Below are 19,598 nucleotides of genomic sequence, written 5' to 3' on the forward strand. Positions count from 1 at the left end.
TGAAGGTTGATGTCAGTTTTGTCATTTTCCATCAGTCTCATGGTTGCTGCTGCTTTCATTAAAAATTCTATTATTTTTAAAAATCCATCAGCAAGATGGTAAGATTAATTCATATGTACATAGTACAAGACAAATCTAACCTCTCTAAAGCTTTCTAAGCCAAAACATCTCACACTGACAAGGCAGCAAGTTGGCCAAATACACCCAAATCAACCCAAATAACTCAACCACATGAATCAGTGAGATTTGGGAGAAACAGATCATGAACAACTCAGACTGCTATCTATAATTTAAACTATTTTGAACCCTGTGGCACAGAGTTGCAGCGAGAAGGATGGTTTCTATGGTTCCTTTAGTTCTAACATCAATTTCTATGGGCTTCCCTGTGGCTCAGGCAATAAAGAATCTGCCTGCAATGCAGGAGACCCAGGTTCGATCCCTGGGTCGGGAAGATCCCCTGGAGAAGTGAATGGCAACCATCTCCAGTGTTCTTGCCTGGAAAATCCCATAGACAAAGGAGCCTAGCAGGCTACAGTCTATGGGGTCGCAAAGAGTCAGACACAACTAAGTGACTGACACTTTCAAGATCAATTTCTCAGGCCAGGCACACCAGTCTTATCCCAGAACTGTACCAGAGAAAAACTACCAAATGCAGAAAGACCCTTTTATATTTTCACCATTGATATGGGGGTCCTGAGATGGCCTCTCAGTGAAGAGGTGAGGATGAGGGGAAATGCAATCTCAGGGCTTCAAAGCTGGAAGAGCTTAATCTCTCTGCCCCACTTAAGTGTCATCCCTACCCTGCTTTGCCAGCTGACTCCAATGGACCTGTCATGGAAGAATCAGTCTTCCATGGTAAAAAGGTCTACAAATCCTAAATCTGTACATCAACTCCTGACCCCACTATTTGTGCCAGGTAACCTGTGCCATGTAGGTTGGACAGAAAGGAGATCCAACCAGTTCATCCTAAAGGAAATCAGTCCTGAATATTCATTGGAAGGACTGATGCTGAAGCTGAAACTCCAATACTTTGGCCACCTGATGCGAAGAACAGACTCATTGGAAAAGACCCTGATGCTGGGAAAGATTGAAGGCAGGAGAAGGGGATTACAGAGGATGAGATGGTTAGATGGTATCACCAACTCAATGGCCATAAGTCTGAGTAAACTCCAGGAGTTGGTGTGCTGGTGTGCTGCACCAGCAGGCAGGCCAGGTGTGCTGCAGTCCATGGGGTTGCAGAGTCAGACACGAATGAGCAACTGAACTGAACTGGGCTCCAAAGATCCTTTAGCATAATTTTCTGTTTTTGGTAGGAAATTCATCTTGAGAGCCATGAACTGTCATAACTTGCTATCCAAGAATCTGTGATGAAAAATAAAGACCTTTCTCCTCACTCCATCTCTGATATAAAATAGCTCAAGAAAGTGAACAGAAGATTCCTAGGATCTAAGCAGATTTGTAGGAGAAACATCCAGAGAAGTATGAGCTGGATGAAGAGGCATTCTTCTCCTCATAGATCTTCCAGAAGCCAGTTGTAGTTCATCCACCAAAGTGTGGGCAGTGTTTAAACTGCAATAGGTTTTAATGAAAATTGCGACATGTGTTACTATTATGTATATGCATACATTCATATACTTATATGCTTATACACACACACACACACACACACACACACACACACACACGGAAAGAGAGCTATAATTCTAGACTAAACTTTGTATACATTATTTCATTTTAACCCAAAACAACCCTTTGAGGTAGGAAGTGGCTATCTTCCTTATACAGAAGAATTTGTAAAAACAGCCCAAGATGACACAGAGAAAGTCAGACTTAGCAGAATCCTGTCTCCCAGGCCATTTTCTCTCTGGCACACCACTCCTGCAGGAATATGAATTAGAAAGATCTTGTCTTGTGAAGAGCTTTTTCTCCTTCAATTGCATTCCCTTTAAACACCCCTACTGTCTCCTCCCTGCCTTTGGTTCCCACCTGTGACTTGAACTTGCATCTTAACCCCAACTAATTCTTCCTTTCCTAAAAATATTATCACTTGATCATTTAAAAGATGTTAATGGTATTATTGATTGATTATAGCAGGATTCTATCAACCTGCTCCTGAAGAAGCAAAATAATCTCAAAGAATGCAAGAATAACGTTACATTTTACCCTTCAGTGGAGACTCTGAACTTAAAGAAATATGATGTTCATATTACTTAAAATTTTTTCAAGTTTCCCCAGGAGAGACGCCAATGGCCCTATTTCTAATACAACGAAGAAGGGCATTAATAGGTTGAGCTCTTACCTATTCACCTCCAATGCCTGGGCAGCCAGACAGACTGGCTTGTGGAGTCCTCACAGACTCATGTTTCCATTGAAATGTGTTCAATGTGAACTCTCTGTGAGGGAGCCCAAGACTGCTAATATCTGAAGCAAAAGGCTGGTGGAAGAACCTGGAATAAAATTCTTACTCTGAACAATCTATGGAGATTTTATGATTCTCTGATGAGAAGGGACCTCTAGAGGCCAGCTGGGTCATTCCTTATGCCTCCAGGTCACACCAAACGTTACACAACCCCATGATGCCACAGACCACACGAAACCTTACACATTCCATCATGCCATAGACCACACCAAAGCTTACACAATCCCATGAAGCCATAGACCACACCCTTACACACTCATCATGCCATAGACCACACCAAACCCTACACACTCCATCATGCCACTGACCACACCAAACCCTACATAATCCCATGAAGCCACAGACAATACCCTTACACACTCCATCATGCCACAGACCACACCAAACCCTACACACTCCATCATGCCACAGACTACACCAAACCTTACACACTCCATCATGCCACAGACCAAACCCTTACACACTCCATCATGCCACAGACCACACCAAAACTTACACACTCCCTCATGCCACAGACCACACCAAACCTTACACACTCCCATAAAGCCACAGACCACACCAAACCCTACATACTCCATCATGCCACTGACCACACCAAACCTTACACAATCCCATGAAGCCACAGACAATACCCTTACACACTCCATCATGCCATAGACCACACCAAACCCAACATACTCCATCATGCCATAGACCGCATCAAACCCAACATACTCCATCATGCCACAGACCACACCAAACCTTACACACTCCATCATGCCACAGACCACACCAAACCTTAAACAATCCCATGAAGCCACAGACCACACCCTTACACAGTCCATCATGCCATAGACCACACCAAACCCAACATACTCCATCATGCCATAGACCACACCAAACCCAACATACTCCATCATGCCACAGACCACACCAAACCTTACACACTCCCATGAAGCCACAGACAATACCCTTACACACTCCATCATGCCACAGATCACACCAAGCCTTACACACTCCATCACGCCACAGACCACACCAAACCTTACACATTCCCATGAAGCCAGAGACCACACCAAACCTTAAACACTCCATCATGCCACAGACCACACCAAACCTTAAACACTCCATCATGCCACAGACCACACCAAACCTTACACACTCCATCATGCCACAGACCACACCAAACTGTATACGCCCCCCATACCCAATTCCTAAAACACTTTCAAAAAGGGGGTTCTTGTGCCCAGGACAAAGAAGAACAAAAAATGCACTTGGTTTCTGGGAGGAGATGAAACTAACGACGAAGAAAAGAAACAGAATGAGGAAAGTCCTTTGTTACAAAAAGAGAAGGAGCCTAGAAAACAGACAAAACCTGTCCAAGTCCCAGCCCCTGTCTCCATCTGACCGTGTGGAAATGGCTGGGAAACGGCTCTCTCTGCCTTCCCGTCCTTTGCCTTCCTGATGTGTAAAACTGGAATAATAACTGGCTCTGGCTCATGGAGCAGCTCCGAGTGTTCAGTACGTCTCTACTGGTAGGGTGCTCAGCGCCTGCCTGACACATTGTCCCACAGAGTCGCAGGCAGAGCTGATACAGGCTAAGAATGCTGACTTTAGTGGCCGAGGGAAGAAGCAGTTAGGAGAGAGCTTGGTGGTAAACGCTGGCCAGGTCCGTCGGCGGCATCCCAGGTGGCGTGAGGCCTATGCACTTAGTAGTACAAGCTGACCTTGTCTCAGGCACACAGGTAAGCAAGGGCTCCCAGTGTGTGACGCAGTGTGGGCTGGGGGTCAGCTCCTCCTCACTCTGCAGGAAGCCTCCTTGTGTGAGCTGATGTCACCAGTCTCACTATCTGGAAAACTAGATGGCTGAACCCCCTGGTCTCTGCCATTCTTTCTCAAAAGAAAAGAGAAGCATTTCTGCAAACCACCTAATCTTATAGGTGAGGAGTCCCTGAGAAACAGGCTGTCACTCTGCACCTTCTTCGGGCTCTCCTATGAACTCACATGTCCTTTTCCTTCTGTCCAGCATTTGGCTGGGTTTTCAGCTTTCCCATTTTAGTTTTTGGCTCCTTAACAGGCTGAGTGTGCTTCCAGGAGCCTCTCTCCACAGTCCCATCTGTCCAGGCTCTTCTGAGCCTCGGTCCCCCAGCAGGATGCCTGGCGAAGTGAGTGCACAGAGGTCCATCCTGGGAGGGGCCAGGGCAGCACCCGCTTCCCAAGTGGCATTGCTGTTCTGCAGGAGTTAACTCAGAAGCATCGAATCAATAGTTACTCGACCAGACACCCACTGACAGCAGACTCCAAACAGACAGAAAGAAGGATGGGCAGAGAGGCGCCTCTCTGTGCCCCTCTTTATCTTGAAAATGCTCATTTCCCTGAGATCTATCTAAGGCTGAGTACATCCTCAGAGAGCAGCAGCTCTTCAAAAGCTTAAGGACTGGGCAGGAAAGTGACCTGGCAGAAACATAGCATGTGTCATGGGCGCGGTTATGAAATAGCAGACAATTGACACAGACCATCTGCGATCTGGACAGAAGGACACCAGTTCAATGACTTCTGTGTAGCTGTGCCCTCCTCAAGAGCACCCTCATGCCCAACACAGCACAACCCAGACAGAAATGACACTGAGCCAGGAACACACTCAGGCCCAGGACAACTCTGGACAACTGAGGACAGAGGGCAGAGAGGGCAAGGAGGAGATGGTGATCTCAGACCCACGTGTCTTCCTCCACTCATGCAAGAGCTACATCCTGAGCACCTAGCATCTCCCAGATACTGCACAGGATAAGACAGGAAAAGACAGAGAAGACATCAAGCCTCAAGTAAGTTACAACCTGCTTGGGGAAGACAAACCCACGAGCACATAACCAGACAAACGAATGGAAAAACTGCTCTGAAAATAATCCAGGATGACATGCCAGCCCAATCCTGGTGGAAATGCTAGGGAATCACTTTTATCTGGGTGTCAGGCTAGAGGGAGGGAATTCCATCTGAGCTGAGGCCAAAATGATGAAGAGCCACCACCGTGGGAAGAGCTGAAAGAGGGGCATCACCACAAAGGGAGCCACACGTGGGAAGGCTCTCTAGCAAGAGTAATCTTTCTGTGTTCAAGAAACAGAAAGAAGGTCAGGGTGTGCACAGCACAGAGAGGGAGGCAAGCCAGGCTTTATTAGCAAAAACCCTGGTCCAAGTCATGCACTAGGAACTAGGAACGGAAACCTGAAGGCGGCATAATTCTGGTTTCAAGAGGCCACGTAGTAGTTGGAGAGACTCACAGAGGACCCACCAGCTTTGAGAATGAAATGTTAAAGGCTTTCCAAACCTGAGTAACACGCACTTCTTGCAGCGGAAGAGGCCCCTCGGGGTTCCTCAAGTATGGAAATCACATTGTTCTCTGCTATCCCCTGGAACTGTTATGTGAAACCCCACTTCCGTCTTGTAAATTTCTCACTTTTTTTCTTTTAAATAAAACATCCCGCAGTGGCAAAGCCTCGAGTCTCGGGACAGGACAGAAAGTATAGTTCAGCTCTGATACCCACTTACCAGATCTCACCCAAGGAGACAACTGACTTCACCAGTTGCCTCGTTTGGGGAATCTATGAAAACGTGACATGCATTCATCAAAGTTGTCAAGTGACATGGTGACATTTAGTGATAGTCTAATTAATGAGAGCCACACAGCTGATATCTCAGGCTCCCCTGATCCCATCAGAGCAGCACAGTCATGTCCACTGGGAGGAAGATACTGTTCTCTGACCACAGGCAGACCACCCACCCACCCATTAATGGACACAACGTCCTCCACGATTGATGACCTCTTCGACCTCTGCGCCCACAGCCCAGCCTTGTGAGTTGGACCCAAGGGCCTGGGTGAGAAGCTTCAGCCTCAAGCCTTTCCACACCCAACATCCAGCTCACGCCCTTCAAGTAAGAACCATTCCACACATCTTGGCTGGACCACAGTTGTATGGAGACTGGGTGATATTCTGTTTTGTTTTGTTTTTAGCCATCTCATCTGTTCAATGGACATCTGGGGGCACATGGCGCTCCGGACACAACATGGCACATGGCGCTCCTGCTTCCAAGAGCTCGCTGCCCCCCAACCACAAGGAGAGGGAAAAGGGAGATGAATGCCACTGCAAGACAGGGCAAGAGAGAAAATGAGTGGGGAGACACCAACCACTTGAGAAGAGTCATCAGGGGAGCATAGGACGCGCTGGGGAAAGCTGGTCCTGCAAAGTCAAGGACTCGGCATTCCACTAACTCGGCCACTCACTAACGTGTGATCTTAGGTAAACTCCCCTCTCTGCGTCTCAGCATCCTCATCTATAAAACGGAGATGCATGTGTGTGTGCTAAAGTCACTTCAATCACGTCTGACTCTTTGTGGCCCCATGGACTGTAGCCGACCAGGCTCCTCTGTCCATGGAATTCTCCAGGCAAGAATACTGGAGTGGGTTGCCTTGCCCACCTCCAGGAGACCTTCCTGACTCAGGAATCGAACACACGTCTCTTACATCTCCTGTATTAGCGGATTCTTTACAACTAGCACTGCCACTTGGGAAGCCCAAAATGGAGACTTCGGGCTTGTAATTTGAGATGTAATAGATTATTAGATCTATTTCAGAGAGTTGTTGTGAGGATTCATTGCGAATAACTGACCAGTAACTGATAGTACTATGCATTTATTTTGGAGAAGGAAATGGCAACCCACTCCAGTATTCTTGCCTGGAGAATCCCACAGACAGAAGAGTCTGGCAGGCTATGGTTCAGAGAGTTGGACATGACTGAAGCGACATGCATGCATCTATTTAACATTATTACTACTGCTGCATAATCTGGCTTCCAAATCTCCTAGCTGTGCACCCTTAATCAAATGATATAAACTCTCCAAGCCTCAGTTTTAGCATCTGTAAAATGGGGGTGATCATGGCACCTACAATCAGAGGGGTGGCATTAGGGTTAAATGTTTATGTTATGAGTTTGGTGATAGGTGAAACAGTATATAAAACACCTAGAGTACTCCTTCAGACATAGTGAGCACCCAAGAAACTTAGGTTAATATTATTATTATTATTTCACAGTCTATTGTATGAAACATCACTCTTTTGTAAAAATATGCATACAGACTATTGGCAGGAGGGCAGAAGGAGTGGGAGACTGCAAAGTGTCTGTAATTCTATTCAGACTGTGGATGCCATACTAGGTGAAAGGTCTCCTGGTTCTTCCACAAGGATCATTAGAGCTAATTGGAGGAAATAAAACCTCCTAAAAAGTTCCCTCACATTAGAATCTGCTGCTGAAGCATGCATTCTTTGGGGACTGCAAAAGATCCTCAAAAAAAAAAAAAAAAACGAAACTGGTGAGAACAAAGCAGAATAATATGAAATTAGAGCAAAAAGTCCTCTGCTGGTTGAGGAGAAAACTACAAGCGTAAACCTCATGGTCACCCACGGTGACTTGAGGAGGGTGGCTCCCCTGGCAGGGCTGGGGTGGTCAGGGCCAGCCTGACTGGGGTGGGTAGCTTGGTGACATGTTGAATCAAGAAATAAGGAAGGGAGGAAAGAAGGAAGGAGGGAAAGGGAGGGAGGACAAAAGAAAGAAGAGACCAACATACACACAATAAAACCCAAAGGGAAATAACCCAGAGCCCTGAACCACTACAGTGTTGCAACCTGAAATCAGGTTACATGCAAATTTCGCAATTTCTGTGCAAACAAAATACATTCTGATATTTCCTACTTGCTTCTCTGCACAGAGAATCACAAGAGGCCAAGCCCATGTCTGAGGGCTTAAGGGCTTCTCCACGGAAGTGCACCCCACCATGGTGGCCCTTCCTCGTCCAGTGAGGGAGGGCGTGCGGAGGACCAAGCTCGTCCTACAGAGATTCGAGCACCCCCGTTCCCTGCGGCCCAGCTCACATCCCCACTCAGGCCCGCGGCCAGTGGGCTGGCATCAGACAGATCCCCGTTCCTCTAACCCCTGCCCCGGAGGGCTCCCTCCACTGGGAGGGTCTCTCTGCTGCGTGATGGGAAGGCAGTCGGCCCCAGGGGCTGCCTAAGTGTCAGGGGAAGCTCCAGGAGGGCCTCTGCGCCAGAGCTGGGCTGTGGAAGCCCCACAGTATCCCACTTCTTCCATCTACAACCAGTCAAGACCAGTGAGTCCAAACACACGTCAAAATGCAAACAAACGTGAGAGCAAGAGAGAGACGGAGAGAAAGGCCCAGAGAAAGCCAGCAAGAGGCACGGTAGTGAAGACAAAGAGAGAGAAGCCAGCAGGTACACAATCATGCGATTTTTCAAGAGGAGCTGCTCCTACCCAGGCCTGGCCCCGGGTGGAGCATATGCTGGCGGGGTCCTGATTCTCCTGAGCCTGGGGGCTGCCTGCCGAAGACCACACCCCGGCCCACCCATATCCCCTCACTGTTCCTATACTATGGGAGCTACTGACTGCAAGACCTCTTGGTCTTGCTTCTTTATCTCCTAATGTCTACAGAGCTGACTACCTTCCACCTTCTTGAAAGTACCATTCCATTCATGTCTACAGTGTTCTCCGGTACGACTGTCTCTGTCTTATCTCCTGGGGGCTACACCTTGCAGCCAAAGGTTGGGGGACAAAGGGCACATGCAGAGGACACTACATGCCATTCACTATATTGCTTCAGAGGCTTGTTTTTGTGTTTCTTTCTAAACAGTCTGAGATCAGGACACATTTGAAGCGTCCACGAAATCCTTTACAAAGCAGACACACAGCTATTTCGGGTATGAGGCAGTCAAATCTTTAACCTTTGCTCAAAATCATCCCTAACTCAGGGTTCCGTGGAAGAGGTGGATCCCAGAACCAAAGAAAACCTAGCAATCCTTGGGGGCATGGGTGTTAGCTTGCCAGAGACAAAGGAGCATGGGTGCCTACAGGCTTCGACAGGCCCTTAAATCTCACCCCTCCTCCGGCAACATCCTGACAAGTCAGCTTTGTAACCCATGCCCCTTCCTCAACATTTTCTATCCTGTGGGTATTGCCTCATGCATCATCCATAAACCTTAGAAGGACAGTCACAGAAGGGGTAAAACAGTGGCTACCAGCACCAAGGCTGTCTCTCCAAGAATCTTCATGCACAGAGAATGGAATACTGCCACACTACCGTGCAGTCAGCTCAGCGGTGGCCCAGTCTGGGAAACTTTATTTAAGCAAGCACATCATTCTTTCCACGAACCTTCTTAACTTCTACCTCCTGCGGACTCTCATCAAATTCCAGAGCATAAGATCCCCGCTTACAATCACTGACGTTCTGTGTGGCCCTCCTGTGTGTGGTATGGTTTGTAGACACTGGAAATTGGAGTTAGCATTTCAGGAGGCAGGGTAGAAAGAGAGACAGGCTCATCCTACCTCACACAAAACATAGCCAAGATTCTTCTTCTCTTCTTCCTCCAGCTCCTATCAGCCTGAACCCCAGAAGTCCATCAAGACCCAACTCAACAATGAAATCCCCTTTCCGTTGGGTAGATGAGCTTTGCACACACTGCTGTGGAGGACAGCACCACTGAGAGAGCAAGTGATATTTTCCAAGGAGAAGTCAGACTCATGTCCATGGCTTCGATCTCAGGGCCATGTTCAGATAGAGAAAGCATGTCCCTCTGGTCACCACCTCGAGGCTCGAAGGTGCCCCAAGAAAGCCCAGACAGTCAGACCCAGGACAAAACAGCCGCTCGACCAGAGTATGGGAGCTGGCTGGCAACTTCCCATGGCATGGGCAGAGTGATGGCATTCACAGGAAGCCAGACCCGACCTCTGGGACTCATTAACTTCAGAGAAGACTGCTCACGCTGAGCCCCAGCCAGGCCCCCAGTCACCACACCACCAGCTTCAGGCAACAGACAGCGCTCAGGACCCTGGCCTCCATATCAGAGACCCCCTGGCCCAGCGCCCCTCCTGCTTACCAAGTCCTGAGCCAAGGAGGCCAGGTTTGGGAAACAGCTCATCTCTGGAACCGCTGAACGTTTCCCCATGACCACCACCTTTCCAGGCAGAACACCCAGCTCAGCCATGAAGTGGGCAGCCCAGCGAAGCAGCGAAGCCTCCCTGCAGCAGCTTCACGGTACGCACCTGCACCCCGAGCGCTCTCCCCCCACGTCCCCTCCACAAATCACTGTCGATTCAGAGAGGGATGGCGGCTCCCTACCTGAGGGTGGCGCTCTCCCCCTGCCGGACCGTCACGTTGTCCATCGCCTTGGGGAAGGTGGCATCTCCGCTGCGCACGGGCACTCCTGTGGGTACAAGGAACAGCAGCCTGAGAGACACGACCACGAGGCACTTCCAGGGCAGGAACAGGGACCCACAGACCCCCATCCTCGACAGCCACAACTTCCCAGAACTCCGGCGGCGGCTCGGCACACGCCCCCCAGGCGCGCACAGGAAGTGGGTGGGGTGGGGGAGCGAGCACGGGGACCCGGAGGCGCGGGCTGGAGAAAAAGCGCGCAGACTCCTCCAAGTCGGGTGTTCCTCCCCAAATCGAGCCTCAGCGCTCCAGCCTCGGAGAAGCGGTTTCCACGGAGGACATCCAAAGGGGGCTGCCTCTGTGCTGCTTGGCCGAGAAGGTGGCCGAGAGGAGAAGCGCCAGACAGGTGCGAAGGTGCGGGCACGTCTCAGGAGCCCCTTCCTTGCGTTAACAGTTCAGGCATGGCACTTGGGAGAGGAGTAAGCACTTTGGTACTAGAAGGGGACAGGGGTGGGTTGGATCCGGCCACCCAGAGATGATCTGAATTCCTCAGTTCCAACAAGGGCAGGTCCAATACTTTCTTTGTAAGTTTCGGAAGAAGGATGGCCAGCAGATAAGTCTGTAACAATAGCAGAGCCTAAAAGTGGAGCACGCAGAAGGCGCAGGGGTGAGCCAGCAGGAGAGGGAGGCTACGCCGGGCTTCGTGCGATCCGGACGGGGGTTGCTGCGGCAGCCGCCTCGGTCAACTTCCTCCGAGCCCAAATGCGCGCTGCAGCCGCCGCGATGCGGCCGGTCTAGCCTGGGCGGTCTCTGCAGCGGCGGCCCTTCGCTCGCTCGCTCGCTCGCTCGCTCGCTCGCTCGCTGGGCAAGGCGAGGCGCTGCCGGCCCCGGAGCCGTGCGGACGCCAAGCTCAGCGGCCGCCCCCGGCCTCCGCGCCGCCGGCCTCCCGGGAGCAGCCCCGACGCGCGCGGGCCCCGACCGCCGGGGTTGTCATGGCAGCAGCTCCATCACTGACCGCCGCTCTCCGCGGTGCCGGCGCCGAGCAAGCGGGCGGACCGCGCGCATCCCTGCGGGCGGCGGGCGCGGGGCGCGGGGCGCGGGCGCCCACCTTAACCCCCGCCGCGCCGCGCTGCGGCCGTGCACGAGCCCGGGCGAGGAATTTAACCATTTCCCCCCTTGAGGAGCTGTCATTTCCAAATTAAGAAGAAAGGCAAAGTTACCAAGCGGTCTTAATAAGCCCGAGACATCTTAATAAGGGTCACAAACTAATTAACTAGGAAAGGAAAACCCTGAAGCATGCACGTGTGCACGTTTAAAATTATCAGATTAATTCATTAGCGTTTAGAGTAAATTTAAAGTGTTGGGAGGATGTTCTAGAATAATTCCATTTATTATTCAATAGTCAACGCCCACCCCCCCCAACAGCCGCCCCCCCCCCCCCCGCCAAAAGCTCCTTCAAACATCATTCTAAATAGAGATCTTCCATGTATAAAACCACTGCAAAATCACAGAAGCCTCTTAGCGTGCGAATCTGGCAAAACCACATCAAAATGTTGGTCAAGTTCCGACACTGACTTACATTCTCTATTCTTGTTCTGTCGACATGAAAAGATGCTGGCCCTGCAGAGTGCTCATTTCAGATGAATGAGTGTGAGCCCCTGGCATTACTGATACCGAAGATTCCCAAGTGCCCAGGGCTTCACACTCTTGCAGAGCCGGTTTCATCTTAAGAGGTGTGTTTCTCAAATTCTTGAAACTCAGGGGGAAGCTGCACTGGCCTCAGTTCCTGTCACTTCTCCTCTCTGGCTGCTGTGTGCCCACCTTTGTATGTTTCCTCTTACTTCAGCTCTGATGGAATGTGGCTCCTTCTCTCCTGGGCCAGGCTCCTGAGCAAGGGGGGAGCCCCGAGCTGCACACAGCCCACCCTGCATGCTAACACCAACATGATTCTCTGCTTGGGGACTCCTGTCTGAGCTCCCTGCACTGACCCAGATTCTCCCTGGGGAAAGAGAAGAGGCAGTGTGGCTTTGTTTTTCCCCTGGACTTTCTCCCAAATCCAACCAGGAGGCTTTTTTTTTAACAACTGTTAAAAAGCAACAATAACAACAAAAAATGTGTTCTTCCCAGAGTCATCCAGCCACCACCAAAAAGAAACTGAATTATTCCAACTAAGTCACTGTCATGTAAGGGTCCTGGTGCCATAAAGTCCGTGTATCTTTCAACCAATCATCCCAGGTACGTGTAGATAACACGTGTGTGAATGATGCACAAGCATTTCACTCCTCATACCCCGTGCCCACAACTGCCCTGGGTTGGAAGGGATGGAGGTGGGTGTGCAGATGTGGAAGCCAAGCAAGGTAACAAAGAAAGACTGAGAAAGTATGGCTTCCTCTTTTAACAGGTAATCAGAAAGTGTGCATGTGTGCATGCTCAGTCGCTTCAGTCATGTCTGACTCTTTGCAACCCCATGGACTGTAGCCATCCAGGTCCCTCTGTCCACAGGATTCCCCAGGCTAGAACACTGGAGTGGGTTGGTCATGCCCTCCTGTAGGGGATCTTCCCAACCCAGGGATGGACCCCGGGTCTGCTACATTGCAGATGGATTCTTCACCCACTGAGTCACCTGGGAAGCCCCCAGAAAATGTACTACCAGGTAAAGTTGAGCAACTCACACTGAAGATCAAACTTAATCCATCGTTAGGCCCATTTCCCCCTCGTTTCCTCCACTGACTTTTCTAATATTAAATTCTCAGGGAAATCCATCTGCTACTTTTAGCTGGTGGGGCCATTTGATATATAACACCAAAAAAAGAAAAATCAATTGTCAACTTGTGACCACAAAGGATGACTTTGCTCTCAGGAAAACCAAAAATGATGTCTATGGGGAGCAGGAGATTTTGTTTATGTTTTTGAAAGAAGAAGAGAATTAACCGATTTCAGCACCAGTCCATTGTTGCCAGACCCTATTTTGTCTCGATATTTGCAGTGGGAAATCTCGGGGAAATAGGAAATCACATGATTTCCCCGAGCTCAAATGTTATATGATAGCAGACGTTAGGTGTGAGATCATGATTGCTGACCTCAGTCTGCTGAATTTGGGATTCTCCCGTAGGGCTAAGGAGTTACCTCTGACCATCCACCACCACTGTAACCACCCCTCCAATTCCTCTTGGTAAACAGGTCTTAGCACCTCAAGTAGAAACAAGCACAGCAGTGGAGAAGGGAGAGGGACTCTTTCTGGGGTTTGGAGTCATTTTCCTCCAGACTTGAGAATGGCAGGCATGACTCCTTTCATGATAAATTCTCATCCTGGCTCTTGCATCTAATTCCCAGGTAGGTACAAATGAGCATTAGTTTTTGCATCTCGGAATGTGTGTAATGACAACAGCCAGCCTTCCCGAGGGGCCTACAGACATGATTAACTCTACGGTAAAATACTTAGAAATCCATTTAAGGTAGAAGATGGTTTATTAATATATTTTGCCTGCCACTGCTTCATTATTATAGCCAGGCAGAAAAAGAACTCTTCTCACAGGCTCTGTAGGATGTTCGGCTTATACCAGTCTGCGGGCTCTTGGTCTGAGATAGACACACCGTCTTTGTGTCTGGCTGGGGAAGGGACAGTGGTGAGCCGCAGCCTCCTGGCCTGGCCAACAGGAAACCCAGCAGAGATCAGGGTGGACAAAGAAAAGCCACTGGCAACCTCATAGCTGCTTCGTGGACCCAGGGATCCAAACTTCATTCAAAAATGGAAGTTGAGAAAGCGGTGAGAGGTCAGAGATGCCGGCACAATTAACAAGGCAGAATCCGTTTTATTGAAACTCGTGATTGAAGCGGTTTGAATAGATGAAGATCAAAATCATATGTCAGCTCCCGTCTCATCGCCTAATCCCTAAATATAACCAACACTTGGTGGCTTATCTTATATCCTGTCTCTTGCTTCATAAAAACTGCTGGATTTATTTTATTTATTTTATTTTTTTTTTATTTTTTGCCCAGCATATCCGAGTTAATGAAAAAGGAATGACAGTCAGAGCAATTTCATTATTTGTGTTCTTTATAGAAACAACTTCCTTTCTACCTCCTGGAAAGAGGATTCCTAACGAGCGCCCACCTCCACCTTCTCCCCTCCGTGCCCCCGCCCCATCTCTCTCTGCACCCCCCTCTTCCCTCCTGCATACACATATACTGTATACATAAATCAACTTGTCACAGCTTGTCTCTGTGCTGACAGCTGTAATTGCTGCAGGTTATAAAAATATCTATAGGACAATGCCTTTCAAGCTCTCAGGCACACACATACACACTCACACAAACTGTCTGAATGAAAGAAAACAATCATATTCCTTTAATAATCCTGGGACTGCAAAGGAGGGGGCACGGAGGAGCTTGCCGTGTGGACTGGAGGGCTGGCAGGCAGGTGAGGACGTGGGGGAGATGAAGACTCCCAGCAGTGGCGCATCTCCACACTAAAGAAGGGATGGAGAAGGGAACACTTGCCAATGCAAGGGAAATCGGCTGTTTTTGTTTTTCCCTGTGTTGCCTACAGCAAGCTGGGGTTGGTTGAAGAGCAGTGAATTCTCCATACACACAAGAGACCGAAAGAAGAGCTCTAGCCTGAGACATGCCTGTGCTGCTGCTGCCTTCTCTAAAAAGGCGAAAGGCCCCCCTCTCCTGGTGGAGATTCCAAATAGGAGCTCAGGCGAGAAGATGTTGCTTGCAGGGTGGTTACAGAGAATGGGGTGGCACCAAATGGACAGCAGGATGTTTAATCAGGAGGGGCGGGGTCCATCTGAATCAGTGATGGCTCTAGGGGAGTGAGGAAGGGCTGGGCTCTAGAAGAATACGTGCTCTTCTGTCCTGCAGAGGATCAAAAAATCATTGTTCATCTGGGCTAGAGTCTGGTGTGTGAGGATTTCAGAGGGAAGAGCCAAAGAGCAGCTTGAAGAAGGGAAAGAAGCATCAGAGGAAAAGAAAGCGGTCATGAATGGAGAGAACTGAGGAGGAAGGGAACAGGGCAAAGGTGAGGCTGCTCGTGGATTGTGAGAGCCGTGAAACTTTGTAAGTTACAAGAGGAGAGGTTGTCAGCAGAGTAATAGGCAGACAGAAAAGGAAAGAAGCGCCAGGCAAATGAGCAAAATCAAAGTGACGTCAAAGCAAACACCAGATACCCAGAGGGGAACAGGACTAGAGTCAGGGGTCCTGAGGGGAACCATCTCTCTTCTTCTACGTTTGGGGTCATCTTAAGACCCTGGAGTCAGAGAATGACAGAATGCTAGGGTCACAGGGCACCTTGAAAGACATGTAACCCACTCATTTCATAAGGAGGTAGGGAGCGAACCCAGCAGAGAGTACCCATTGTCATGGGAATAAAGTTAACAACTGGTAAATCAAGACTAGAACTCAGGGCTGCTGGCCACTGCCCTGTTCTCTTGGCCGTACCTGGCAAGTAAGGATACTGCTTAAGAACCAAATGATAAAATATGTCCCATGGCTGCTACATCTGTGCAAGAGAGAACCATAGAAGTGTTACTATTATTTTGCCCGGTACTGATGCTTCTGAGTGTCTGATTATTCAACTGAATTCAATATAGCCAGGAAATGTTGAAGGTAGCCAAGTAGACTTTGAGCTCTTCCTATGGAGCAGAAACTTAGAGATACAAAGATGAAAGACATCACCCTGCCCTCAATTTGCCTACAGTTGAGTGCTATCGGAGTTGTCCATGGTTCTTTTTGCATTTATATCCCTGGAAGCCCCTGAGAACAGTCTTATTGCCAAGAATGAGCTGGGATGTGCCTCCTAGTTGGGAACAGTCGATCCTGTTTCATGTGTCCAGATTTCCAGCTAAGCTTCATTGGAAGTGGCATTAGGGTCTCCCTAGTGGTTCAGTGATGAAGACCCCCTTCCAGTGCACGGGGTTGGGGAGCTAAGATCTCACATGACTCATGGCCAAAAAAATCAAACTTGAAACAGAAACAATATTGTAACAAGTTTGATAAAGACTTTAAAAATGGTCCACATCAAAAAAAAAAAATCTTTAAAAAAACAAAAATAAGTGGCATCAGAGGTGGTGGAGTACTCTCAAGGATGTTAAAATTGTAGGGAAAACATTCATCTACTTGACAAACCGCGTTTTTAGTGCACACTAAATGCCAGCAACGCACTAGGTGCTGGATTTCAGCTGTGGGCGAGAGAGACAAAAACAAAAACCATCCTGTGTCTAACCCTCATTAAGGACACTGTCCAGCAGGGGAGACAGATGTGAAAGTAAGAACTTCACAAGACGTAGACGTGATGGTGATAAGCACTGTGGGGAAGTGGAAGAACAGGCGTGCTAGAAGGCTCTCACAGAATGGGGAAGATCGGGAGATGAAACTGGGGCTCCATAGTGAGAAGGAGTTGAGTGTGCAGGTGGTGTGGGCCGGAATCTAGTTACAGGCTCTCCAGAATGTGCACAACCAGAGACTGGAAGGAGGCTGGGCCAAAGTTGCCTTTTATATTCAGACTGTGCTCCCTTAGACTGAGGGTGGGGACGTCTGAAGTGCTCTGTCTGATTGGAAAGCCCTAACTGCTTCTTCGCCCTGTGTCCCTGCATTCATTGATTCATTCAGTACATATTTATCAATTAAGGATGACCAGTGGTTTTGGACTCAGACAGACCAGAAGTCAAACTTCGTCTCCATCACTAACTGTGTGACCTTGCGAGAATAACCCAATTTGCAAAATAGTGCTCAAAATGGTACCTACCACGAAGGGGAGGTATGAGGATGCTATGAGGGTCTGATGGACAGAGGGTAGCAGAGGGCCTGGCAGCTGCAAGCCTCCCATGGGGGGACCAAAAGGGGGCCACGCATGTGCTCCCCTCCTTCAGAGGGGCCTCGGTGGGATATTCATCCTGAGAACCCAGGAGCTGCCGTCTCAGTGTCGGGAACCATCCCTGGGCACATCCTGAGGGTGTCGTTCCTGGAGCAGGGCAGAAACTTCAACTGAGATGTGGTCAGAAAGGGCAGTCGCTGAGCTTCAAACCAAGGCAGGAGGAAATGCGTGACCCTCCTGTTCCCACCCCAAGGTCTTGAGAAGCACACAGGATCCAGGCCCATGGGAAGCAGCCTGAAGCTTGAGAAAGAGGACGGGGCTGCTTCTCTGTGTGGCAGCCTGGGTACCTTTGTCTGTTCAGGCTCCCACATACACCAGGAAAGGACACCACCTGAGAAAAGGCGAGACGCCTCCTCCGAGCAGCAAATGAGTAGCGCCTCTGACCACTTGCATGCAGCTTGGGTCCCTCTTTGCTCCTGTGGGCCTGGCAGTGGAGCCCAAAGCCCCCTACCCATCCTAGGGTCTAGATTTACACTAGTCAATGGATATTATTAATACCATGTAGCTTCGGCCTCATTGCTCCCACTTCCCACCACTGAGCACCCCAGTGCCTCATAGCCTCGTGGAAGTGAACAGGGGTGACCTGCACACACCTGCCTGCACACACACAGACTCCAGTTCCAAGGTTAGATGATGCAGCCTAACCAGGGTCAGTAGCGGCTGTCTCAGAGAAAGAGCCTTTGAACGGCAACCGGCCAACCCCAAACTTGGAGCTTCAACCCCAAATGTACCCTTAGAGGAGCTTGGCTTGCCTAGCCATGCCCTGATGCCTTTCTCCCTAATCAGTTACCTTCAAGTCTCTCTTTAACCTTCTGTCTGCATTTTTTGCATTTTCTCCCCAGCCAGGAGCAACTGCAGAAGACAAAAACTGTAATGAGACAAGAATTTGCTCGATAACATACGGGTTCAATTGTACTTCTTACCGGACATGGCATTTTGTAAACATCATTTTGTAAACCAGAGTATCCGGATCCAAGTCTTAACTCTGGCCAACATTAGACAAGTCTCTTGTTTGTTTGTTTGTTTTTTAGCTTATTTGTTTTCAGAAAAACCAACATCTCCATGAAATGTAGGTCTTTGAGAAGATCTGGTGCCAACCAATACATCCAAATGGGCTAATGCACTTTTGAAAGCTGAAAGCACTGTTCTGCGGTAAGATAATGGATGGTATCATCGACTCAATGGGCATGAGTTTGAGCAAATTCCGGGAGATAGTGAAAGACAGGGAAGCCTGGCATGCTGCAGTCTGTGGGCTCACAAAGAGTAGGACACAACTTAGCTACTGAACAGCAACAGTAGGGTGATAGCTCGTAGAAGGCTGGGGTCAAGGGTAAAGCATTTGCCACTCCCCAAGTCTGTCACTTACAGGCTGTATGGAGTTGCTCAAATCACGTCTAGTTTCCCTCTAAGTGAGGAGTTGGGATTAAACAACCTCATAGTCCCCTTTCCGCTTCCCCTGTGGCTCAGACAGCAAAGACCCCACCTGCCAATGCAAGAGACATAAGAGATGCGGGTTCAATCCCTGTGTTGGGAAGACCCCCTGGAGAAGGGCATGACAACCCACTCCAGTATTCTTGCCTGGAGAATCCCATGGACAGAGGAGCCTGGCAGGCTACGGTCCATAGGGTCGCAGTATCGAACACGACTAATGCAACTTAGCGTGCACAGTCCCCTTCCAACTCTCAGTCTTTGGTTTGATTGCTTCGAACACTCTTCTTGAAATCAGGTTATCCTTCCTCTTTGCTCATCGGTTCCTATTATTGAGAAACTGCCCTCCTCACCCTGTCCTTCCATTGTTCCCACTCACCAAGGTGTCCATTTCAAAACTCAGAAAACGGTGGCGCAAAGTAATTAATGAGCTGCACTGGATCTAAGGCGGGCAATGGAAGAGCCAGGATGATGAAAAGTCTTCCGATAAAGGGTTTCTTTAAAGAAAAGAAAATCCCACAATGCAACCAGCAATGTTAATCTTCAATAAATAGGCTGTTAATATTTAACTGGCATTTATTTAAACTTACAGTAACTGTCCTATTAAATCTAAATTAATTGCCCGTTTGGGACTCTCCCCCTACAGCCTAGCTGGGACATGGCTGCCTGGATCATAGTGTG

The 19,598-nt window shown here is 49.1% G+C and overlaps 1 protein-coding gene across 8 annotated transcripts in view; it reads right to left on the reverse strand.

Annotated features, from left to right (window-relative positions):
• The window catches only part of NTM (neurotrimin), a 964,639-nt gene that overhangs the window by 407,500 nt on the left and 537,541 nt on the right, over positions 1-19,598 (reverse strand). For 5 of the 8 annotated variants that reach the window (XM_024987209.2, XM_005226852.5, XM_024987210.2 and 2 more), the window contains exon 2: positions 10,577-10,661. In XM_024987209.2, coding sequence (XP_024842977.1) covers positions 10,577-10,661 — 85 coding nt within the window. Of the gene's footprint in view, positions 1-10,576; positions 11,514-12,191; positions 12,578-19,598 lie in introns of those variants that run through there. The other 3 variants (XM_005226856.5, XM_059882970.1, NM_001017949.2) reach the window with 3 other exon arrangements.

This window comes from Bos taurus, chromosome 29, assembly GCF_002263795.3.
Source record: "Bos taurus isolate L1 Dominette 01449 registration number 42190680 breed Hereford chromosome 29, ARS-UCD2.0, whole genome shotgun sequence".
Classification (NCBI taxonomy): domain Eukaryota; kingdom Metazoa; phylum Chordata; class Mammalia; order Artiodactyla; family Bovidae; genus Bos; species Bos taurus.